The following is a 10890-nucleotide window of genomic DNA, read 5'->3' as shown; positions in this document are numbered from 1 at the left end:
TGCAGTCCGTTCAATATAATTGATATTCCAAAAGTCGGTCTCAAAACTTACAATCAGCCACTGCCACTAAGTACGGTATAATAATTCCATTTGCATAGAAGACTTCAGTCTCAAGATTATTTTCAGGAAGATCCTGCAACGGGATGTTTGTAAGTGGCATGTGGGAGGAATCTCCTATAAGAGGATAACACTCAAAAGATTTGAACAGATAGATTAAATCCAGACTCATTCCACTATGTGGACCAAATCTGTGGACAATTTCCCATTTCTGTACTACCATCTGGCACCGCAGCCCTTGCAGACCCAGGCCTACCACACCTGGTATGCGCTGATCATCGGCCATCCAAATGATTAATCCAGCTCAACCTTTCATAGGTTTGAAGATCCTACACGATTAGGTGCATTCACGGCAATTAGCTCGGAGACAATCTTGCTCTATCGAAGCGTTACGGGACTTGAATAGTGGGATGTTTACAACAATTCGATGTTAGTGTTTTGAATTCACCAGTTTTGAGTAATGTGACGGTGAAGTTGTAGGTAAAGAGAAGTCAAGCACTGTGATGTGCTCTTTGCTTGTACCACGTGTTTGGAATTATTTCCACAGTTTTGGACATCATGCCTTGGTTGAAAGATGCACATTTCTTACCTCAATTATGCTGCCCGTGATGAATAAGGTCACAATTATTCGCAAGACTCCAGGTCCAAATTTGCCAAGAAGATATAGTCCAAAATGACTGGTATTAAGGCAATGCCAACATCTTGCAAAGCGGTTCTCAGCAAATAACCAGACATCTCCTTCGTTTGTCTGTCCCTACGCATACATATACAATGTTTACACTTCCCGTTATCTATTCTTGGATTTATCATTGGAAATTGTTACCATACCTGTCAACCCCTTATCAGTGCCCCTACCTTATTACAGACCAATTCAGATCTTATTGGTCACCCCGTGCCCCTTATAAATTTCAACGTTCATCCTACGAAGTCCCATCACAAGGGAGAAACAAATATACTACCATTCATTTTTATTCAATTTCCCTGTACAACAATACGGGTAAACCGTATTATGGGTTGACAGGTATGTTGTAATAATGCGTTAGCAGTGGTGAAAAAGTCCAACTTTCAACTGCCCTAGGTTAATTTAACACGTAAGACTTTGACGACAAATATTCATAATACATTTTTATGGCTATGTTCGCTCTCTCCAAAACACCGGAGTGATTAATTAGCAACTAACTAATGGGCATCTCTTTTTTTCACTTGACAACCCTAATTGCCTCTGGGTTATCCCAGAAGGTTCGTAGGATAACCGGTGACGTTTCAATAGCCCTTGTTCATATCATAAAGGGCCATTGCCCGAAACGTTGCCTGTTTCTCCTTTGAGGAGCTTTATATACGTAACGTCGTGTTAAGTTGTTTTGTTGAGACTTTGGCAGTGAAGCAACGTGGCAATGTATACAACGGTTTTCACTTTCATTTGGAATACTCCGCATTGAAGAGCCACGGCTACTTATCCGCATGGTAATCCCACACCTGTCAACCCCTTATCAGTGCCCTGACTGCTTATTACAGACCGATTCAGACCTTATTGGTCACCCCGTGCCTCTTATACATCTCAACGTTCATCCCACAAAGCCCCCCCATCACAAGGAAGAAACACAAACAGAAATGTTTGTGCCAGTATTGAAACGGCTGTGAGCCGTGTGGACCTGAAAACTCAATTTCCCTGTACAAGAATACGGGGTATACACCGTGATGGGTCGACACGGTGTACGTAACTGTGTAATGGTTGTAACGTTTTATTTGGGGCATCATCAGTCTGCAACAGTCGCCACCAGAGCCGGTTAATTGCCATTTCCAAGCCTTGTGCAGTCGTACAAAGATCTCGACCATGGATTCCCAAACACTTTATTGACGACGTCACCACGTCAAATAAAAGTTCGCGGATTATCAAGCACGCTTAATAACGCGGTGACGTCATCGCGCACGCTTAAACGATGTCACCGCAATAACCGCCGCTCGACAGGAACCCCAAACCAAACCCGTGCGCGGTGACGTCACCCCGCCAGATTCCACTTCGCCGCTTGACGTCGGCGCCCGACGCAAGACGCCCGCGCCAACGTGTTGACGTCATGCCGACCCAGATCGCCATTCGATTGGCCACTCCGATCCCATCCCGCCGCGCGTGACGTCACCGCGTAAGGTCCGGTGACGGTGACGTCACGCCCTAACGGCTCGAGCGCGCGGCCGCGGCGCCAAATCACCCGGCCATTCCGGCTGCCCTCGTGACGTCATCGCGTGAAATGCGCGGTGACGTCGCGAAACCGAAACAGCCAATCGGGTCATCGTCGCTACGCGGCTACGCCATCGCGCACGCCGGCGGGATTACGTCACGTCGCGCGAACGCGTTCCCCCCCCACCACCATCACGACGAGCGGCGGCGTTTCCCGGGGTCGGAGAAGCGGACTCGCTTCCCATTCTATCCGTCCGCTCGCGGGCCACGCCGTGAGAAGGGAAGGCAGCAAGGCGGAGAGGATTGTCCTCCGGGGGCTGTGCGTGCGTGCGCGCCCGCCCGTGACTGTCGAGCAAAACGCTAGGGCAGCGGGAGAACGAGCGCGACGGCCGACCCCAGCTCACCCCCGCGTCCTCCCCGCGAAGGCGTCATGTATCAAGAGCCCGAAGGTTCGGTTCGATTCGCTTGTCCCTTACGTCGCCTATTATTCTACGTCGGTTGTTAGCGTTACGAACGTTTTGTAATAAGGGTGATTGTAGGTGAGAGAGGGTTTGTGAGGGGAAGTAGTTGTGTTTGTCGTGTGTGTGTGTGTGCCGCGGTGCGCTCGGCCCGGTTACTCGACTAGACTTTAACCGGGTGTCGCTTAATTTAATTGTCTCATTATTTTTATATTAAAATATATATGTTACGTATGTATATTAACGTGGTGAATAACCCAACAAAATAAAGCCGCCAAATGTGGTGGATAAATAACCGTGGCCGGTTAAAGTACACGGAGATTCGCTCCCGTAGCGTGAAGAGGAGACTTAGCGGGGAAAGCCTGCGCTAGGCCCTCACTGCCTGGCACGGCCATCGCGGCCACAATGTTGAATGATCTTAAATGGTTTTTAAATTCATCTTTATTGCTGCTAATGCCCGCTCTTGTGTACTGCCTCGACTAATACACACGTTCTCGTTGTAATCTGATACACCGCCACCAGTTTTATTGTTATGGCTTGTGGCCCCCACTCATCGTGTGCTCACGATGCTCGTAATTGTTCCTTGGTGTCCTTTATTTAACGAGGTCAGAGCCCTTTAGGATCATTCTTTTGAAACTCACTCATTCCTCAACAATACTTAAAATGGAAATTATTCAACGTCCACACGTTTTAGCATCCGCGATTTAGCGTACACAGTTTCGGGGATTTCTTGGATAATAGTGTACGTTGATTTACAGTATTGTATTCTTGGAATTTGGTATGTGCCCATGTGATGGATAAACATTTATAATTTTCTTTCTTGCAAGCATAATTCTTTCATCATACACGTGTCCTGATAAGATATATTGATACAATGTAATTTGTTAGATGTTAGCCCACAGTGATGCAGTTTTGGTTCACCGTTCAAATACATGCGGAGCTGTTTTCCTTTTACCATACAGCTTGTAGTTTCTATATTTTGCTTTAGACCGGTCAGCTGGCATTCCTAGAGTTAAATAACTTAAGATGCAGTGCGTAATTCCACCAGAAACATGTATCCTCAAAATATGTTAATATTTGCCAGTCATAAAATACATGCTGGGTCCCTCGTGTTTGTGTTTACCTATTTACAAGTAATGAACACTAATTCGAGAGCAAAGTGTTCTTATATTTTTTAGGATGCCACCGAAAATAAGTTAAATTACCTGCTTATGGATCCCCCTTGCTGTTCTCCTTGCACTGCCGAATTATCCTTTACAGTATACGCTGCTGTGATGGACATTTGAGGAGGTTGTTGCGTTAAACATCGGTGTCGCCGGACACTCCTACAATAAATAGATCGTGACTGGCGGTAATTGATGTGGCATTCGTGAAAATGCGAATGCAGGAATGGTACTCGGTGGACAGGGAGGGGTAAAGATCAGCTTCTGTTCTGCCAGGATTAAAATGAACTTGGCTTGAGCGGCCAAATATGCTTCTTTAAGAAGCAAATGAGCTCCATGGTGGTTCCATGTTTTTTGCGTGAAGCACATTATCAGGCTTTCACAAGGCAAACAGCAGGATTTATTCCCCTCTGCCAATGAAGATATTTGTTCGTGAACTAAAATAGTCTCTACAGCACATCTCTCAAGCAGTTCTTTGTGAGTACAGGTTTGTCAAAGGCTGGTTTAAGCCTTGCTGAGGCCAGCGAATGCTTCCTGTGGCGTCTTATTTAGAGATAACAGGTATTTTAAGAATGCATTCCCCCAGATTTAATTTACTCAAAGAATCCACTTCTGTATTGTGTCAGAAAACGAAAGGAGAACTCTGCGACTGTAATTTAAGTGTTGTAAGTGAAAACAATTTCCACTCCATTTACATGACACGTGCAAATATATGCTAATACGATTTTCCTTCATCATTTTGGAAAATGTAGATACGGCCAGTGGGGGAACTACATCTTTCATGGTTCTCAGAGCAAAGTACTGGAGTTTGTTTTACTTAAGTCTGCATTGAAAAGTATTCCAAGTGTGGTCTTTGTGGTTTTTTAACCAGTGAGGTTGGGGGTGTCCAGAAGGCATGTACCTTCACAAGTTGTTGCTAATATTCCGGACAAGACTTTAATTGCACTATCTTTGTATTGGTTTTCATGTCCACAATCAACGTGACAGTTTAATTGACTTGGATGATTAACTCTAAAGGCTTAATGCATCGAATTTAATTCTTCTGATACATTGCAAAATAGCCTAATCTGACATTTACTTTTGTAAACAGAGCAAATTTACATTTGTAGTTGTGTAGTTACATTCTTTCCTGGGGGTTTCTTCCCCTCAAGATCGAACACTGTTTAAAGAGTGATCGGTTTCAGTAATGTATCGATAGTTTAAAGACGGATCCTTTTAGTGGAAGATTGTCGGGGAGGGAGTCACGTGATAACGTTTTCAATCGCAAGATGACACACATTTTCAATAGTCGTTGTAGATGCTCAGACATGAGCAGCAATTTGGACCCTTGGGCAAAAAATTAACTTAATTATTATTTGGAAGATGTTTAGAAGCCCATTTGAAAATTGATATTCTTGTTTGTGGCTACCTGCCGTGGAAACACGAGGGTTGGGATGTCATCAGAAACCCCTTTTAGCATATGTTGTTGAATACATTTAAGTTACTTTCCAAGAGTATATGCTCTTTAGAAATAATTGGCAAGTCAATAAATGCAATTTGCACAATGTTATGTAACAGGGATCTTCGAGGTTGGTGTGTATTTTTATCCAACGATGAATTTCAAAGGAAGTATTCATTCAACGACAAATGTCGTTATGTGGGCAGTGTAACATCTGTGGATGCCTACAGTTGGCATGATACGGCAGATATTAGACATGGGCGCACAGGTAAGAATAGGAATTAACCAATGTTGCGTGATGAGTTGTGTAACACGCACTTGTGTAAATCCTAGCTATTTTAAGGATGGCAAGATAGTAATACAAATGGCACGAAGGAAGTGAGAGAACAAATAAGCCACCCTTGGTCAATCCACTGCTGAATGAAGTCCTAATGGGGGGAGGTAAAGGAAATTGTTCTCGTCATATTTCATCACATTGGACAGTATGGTTTGGTCAAGACTGGCCGAAAGACTGCTTCAGATATCATCACTCTTATTAGCCATGTTGTAGTGCACAAATTATTGCACCACCTCACCCCCAAGGCCTGATAATTATGAAGTTAAAATTACATGAAATTTACAACCCTTTGTCACTCCACTATTGGTTGACGGCTTCCCTATGCCAAATTAGTAATTGGGGTGATTGACCGTGCTTCACCCTACTGGCCAGTGCAGGTTGGTGATGTTAACTGTGGCAAGGAATCAAATTCGGGTTTCCGAGTTCATAGTGCATTCAGATCAACATCGTGCCACTACACCAGCACGTTTCTGCTGTAAGTACGCTTAAAGCTGCATGTCATTCTAAAACCATGTATTGTATATGGTTATTGATCATATTGGCTAACAAATGGGTGAGGAGGTCATTTTGTTTGTTGGTAAATGCACAGTAAGCTTCCTATTTGGTACCCTCGGATATGATAGTCGCGTGATAATTAGTATTTTATTTATTTTATTGACTTGACTATTGATGCTTACCGCATGGAATAAAAGTTATGTCACTGCTTTTTGAGAAAAAAAATCTTGAATGGTTTTTAAGTTCACCTATTGTCAGGCCTTTAAGCTTAACTTGGGCAGATATGTATCCTTTTATTTGGGATCCATATCTGGTGTTTACAGTTGCCTGTATTTCGTCCATTATAATCTCAAAGGTGACTCACAAACTGGCTTCATCGGTTGACCTACATTCGCAGTTGGTTTTGAAGCTAAATACAGGAACCGTAAATTTTCCACACATGGCGATTTTGCAGTGTGGTTCTTGTGTTTTTTTACTCTGACCTTTAAATGATAAATAACAAAATCTTAAAGAGGGAAAGTTATTTTGAATCTAAAAAAAAAACCCTTGTAGTTATCACGATTGATGGATTGCTTATCACAATGCTTGCCAGTCGTCTGAATTTATGTATTTAGTTCCTGAGATTTTTTTGGAAAAGAACATGCATGTTAGGTGTAATTTTCACTGTCTGAAACTAGTCTGCTAGCCCTAACTATAACCCTTATTGAATGTTGTGGACACTGTAGTTCTATGTTAAGCCTTCGAGTGGACTCAGCGATTTGTCTGACCACGAAGACTTAGTTTTACTCTTGAGAGAGAGTACAATTGACTAACGTTTTCGTACAATACAATTCTCCTTGTTTTTTTGGCTTTCGTGAAACCCATGCATGTTTTAATTTGTGAACGTGGAAAAATAATTGCCTCTCCCCTCGTTATTCACGAACTTGCTACCCGTGATTTTGACTCTCCGTGAATCGTATGTGGAACTACTGCAGAGAGAAGAAAACTGATGAGGTAAAGTTATGAGAGAAATAATGTGAGAAAGTGATGAGATGATGATGATATGCATCATCATAATTTAAGGTAAGTTTATTTATAAACTATTAGTTAATAAAAAATTATTGGAGACAATATTTTTTGTGCTATGATAATTATCATGCATTTCATATCTTAACGTATTTATTTAAAGTAATATTATCTGCGAAATTTGCTCTTTACGAGCGTTTCCGGAACGTAGTCCTCACGAATAACCAGGGAATACTATAATGATACGTTGCTGGATTATTAAAAATAAAGCTGTTTGGATGGGCTGAGTGATAGCTTTCATGTTTTTAATAAACCCTAACCTGCAGCTAGCTGTTGGTGTACATGTACAATTAAATTAATAAACATATCACGAGACAGCATTCGCACTGTAATTAGAGCAGGTGCTTGAAATCTCAATTGGCCACTCTGTAGGGAAAGTCAACCATTTAAAATGCTATTATTGAGCTTTTTTACATTATGATACAGGACCTATCAAAAATCTCCCATTTGCAAAACTCTTATTTCAACGATGGTTAATGATTACACGCTGCCAACAAGTGTTGATAACAAATCAACACAGCAATCAAAGGTGCCTTGTATTGCAATCAGAAAATAGGGTGAAGCACAACAGTAGCTCCGTGCCCTGGAAAGCAGCCATCCCAGAGTCCCCGGATGCATTTTTTTTTGGCATGACATCGACCGTGGCAGGCAATGGTTGACACGGCTGATTACATCGGCACATACCCAACGTGCCTGTAGTACGCTCTGCTGTTTATAGATGCCCTCTTACAACCCAGCACTGGCTTGCAGATTGTTCTCAACATTTGGCTGGGAAAAACCACTTGGCTGTCTGTGAAAGGGGGGGGGGGTGGTGTAGGATTGTGTTTATCATATTAGTTTATGTGCCATCCATGGCGGAGTCGTGCAGCCTTGCGCGGACGCATCCATGGAGCGCCAGCACGAAGGGTTCTAAGGACCACAATGCATGGTGAAGAAAGCGGCGCCTAACAAAAGACAAACGCGCCGGGCACAATCCGCCGATTTTACGGTTAGGTTTTTTTCGCGTGCGTTTCGTCCATCGGCCCATCGATGTTTGTGTTTTGTGTGTTGTGTTTGCGGGGGGGGGGGGGGGAGGGGGGTGGGGGGGGGGTATCTCAAGAGACATCATCCTTAAATTATCCCCCTCGTATTGTGCCGCAGAACCCGCGCGACAAACGTTTAGGCGCGAAGCATTCCTTCGCCTTAATTTGGATATGGCTGGATACACTCGTGTGGGGCACCTCTGGAAAGCTGTCCATTGCTTGGGATTTTTGTATTGTGTGTGTGTGAGACCCTTGCTTTCAGTGTATTTATTGCGTGGTATGTTTTACGAGTCGAGCAATATTTAATGGTCTGCTGGCGTGTGCTACTCGAATGTATTTCCCATTTATTTGTTTGGTTTCTGTGTCGGCGGGCAAGGAGGAATTCGTGGTCGGCATTGTTTATGAAGGATAATGAAATCGTTCAATGTTTGCGGAATCATAGGCTTACAACGACGTTATAGATTTAAAATGTGTTATTACCCTCATGATACATTTATCCAATAATGCATGCAAGAATTGATTGTTTTTTATTTGAATATGGCGAAGGTAATGGCTTCACATGGCCCCTACAGCCAGGGAAAGTGCTACATTTCCTATATTTGTAAAAAATATATTTAATCAAATAATGAGGAAGAACATGTGTTTCAGTTCCACTAAATATATAATTTTTAATCGGTGATACAAATACATCTAAATTGGTGTTATATTTACCCACTTTCTCACTGGTTTGCAGAATGTTCCATCTTTGTCAATGTGCATTGTTTGTACATTTTTATTATTGATGTAAATGTGCCAACTGCTGTTATTGCGTGCTACCAGCAGCCCCGGCGATGCCACCCACAACACCACCGGTGTTCCAGGCCCCCCTGAGGCCGGGCTTTGGCACTGTCGGCAAGCCCATCCAACTCAGGGCCAACTACTTCGAGGTGGACATCCCGAAGATGGACCTGCTCCACTACGACATCGATATCAAGCCTGAGAAGTGTCCCCGCAGGGTCAACCGGTGAGTGTCGCCCACCAGTGCAGTGACTCGTAAGGGAAAATTCTGAGTTGTTCTTCGATAAAGTCTGCAGGGCAGACACTATCTAACCTTAAACCACTTACAGTACTAGGTTAATCGATCAGCTGTGGGGAAAGGTCCCTGTTTATTAAGGAGCAGTCAAGGGTGGTAAACCAAACATTGTTTAACGTTCATAAAAATACAATGCGATCTTTGTAGATGTTGCTGCACCTTTCCTCAGGTGGTTAGATTATCACGTGGAAATGAAATTTTTGGATTGGTCCTTTGGCATCCATGCTGATTACTAGGAAATAATGTCATGTCTTTTGTTAAATCATAAAATCAAGACGTGCATGCTGCTTTCCAGGAATGAGTAATTGTTTTTCTGAGAATTGTGGCAGTCAATTTTTAGTTAACATGTGCTGTGCTCAAAGATTTGTACGTTAGATTAGGCTGGAAGCAGCCAAATAATCTTAACGTAAATTGCATGGGAAAATCATAAAATGGAGTGGTACTTTGCTTTATCATGCTGCTGGGTAGTTGGGAAAGGATTTCTAATTTAATTGTGAAGCACTGCTTTAATTTAAAATAAGTGATATTTTTATGTAGCTGCTGCACTTAGTATGAGCACGTTTTTATACATGCAGTTCCGTGTCACTGCGAGCTTTCAGGCAGCTTATTTGATGTGCTGGTCAATGAATTCCTATGTGGAATTCGCATTGTATGTGCTTAGTTGCAATAATGAATTATGTACAGTTCTTTATCAATCTACTTGTTACTTTATCCTCGTATGGGATCTGTAGTATCAGTGATTCGGCGACGAGGTTTGTAGGAGGCACCTTCTTTATTAACAACACATTCACGGTCTCGTCTACACACCTCTACAGCCGCTTAGCCTAGCCTGTACACAACACTAGCCGTCTAACACTGACGGCGCTGACTGAGACAGCCAACAACTATCCTGCAGCGCAATATCTAGCGAAGACGGCAGCGGTCGACGAGACGACAGCAATGACGAGACGAGTCCAATCTCAGAACCGGCAGCCTCGAGCTCCCGCTCTCGGCTCCTTTTATCCTTCCAACACGGCCTGGCCCCGCCCTGGCCCCGCGCTGGCCGTGCCTCCCTTCTCGAACCTACGATCAGGTTCCAGGGGCCTCCATGACCCTTTCCCTAGTTCCTCCGCCCTGCCAACACACCCGTGCACACGCTCACTGGCGTGTGTACCGTCTGTCCACCACAGTTGCTGCTGCTGTCCACCAGCCGGCGCTATTACACGACATATTCGTCATATTAGTCTGCGTTTGGTAAAGGGAAGGCCCAAGACCGGTTCAAATAATCATCACCAGGTCTAAATCTCAGGTCGCCTGGCTTTTGGAGCACTGCCTGATGACAGCAATGTCCACCTCCACTGCACTCTGATTTGTGACTTTTAGCAATGTATTTTGGGGATTTTTTCTCTCCAACAATAGTCTTCTTTAGGGTTCTCGACACCTTATTTATATTAACAGGCATGTAGATGATTGCAAATGTATAAGTCTTACACAATGCACCTGAATTTGATTGCAATGCCAAGCAGCAGGATTATTTAGACAGTGCCAATTCAATGACCATAGAATATCGCATATATTGAGTTCCTCACTTGACTCCCAAAGACCATGGCGGGTTCTTTGATGTGTTC

At 43.4% G+C, this 10890-nt stretch overlaps 1 protein-coding gene across 5 annotated transcripts in view; it reads left to right on the top strand.

Annotated features, from left to right (window-relative positions):
- Window positions 1-2365: 2365 nt before the first annotated feature.
- The window catches only part of LOC116945233 (protein argonaute-2), a 42718-nt gene continuing 34193 nt past the window's right edge, over window positions 2366-10890 (top strand). For 2 of the 5 annotated variants that reach the window (XM_032959552.2, XM_032959551.2), the window contains exons 1-2: window positions 2366-2682; window positions 9031-9214. In XM_032959552.2, the coding sequence (XP_032815443.1) occupies window positions 2664-2682; window positions 9031-9214 (203 nt within the window). In that variant the 5' untranslated portion in view covers window positions 2366-2663. The remainder of the gene's footprint in view (window positions 2683-9030; window positions 9215-10890) is intronic. The other 3 variants (XM_032959548.2, XM_032959547.2, XM_032959550.2) reach the window with 2 other exon arrangements.

This window comes from Petromyzon marinus, chromosome 23, assembly GCF_048934315.1.
Source record: "Petromyzon marinus isolate PM22_M1 ecotype Great Lakes invasive population chromosome 23, UKy_Petmar_22M1.pri1.0, whole genome shotgun sequence".
NCBI classification, from domain to species: domain Eukaryota; kingdom Metazoa; phylum Chordata; class Hyperoartia; order Petromyzontiformes; family Petromyzontidae; genus Petromyzon; species Petromyzon marinus.
The sequence above is the reverse complement of the archived record's forward strand: the minus strand, read 5'-3'. Positions and strand labels throughout refer to the sequence as shown.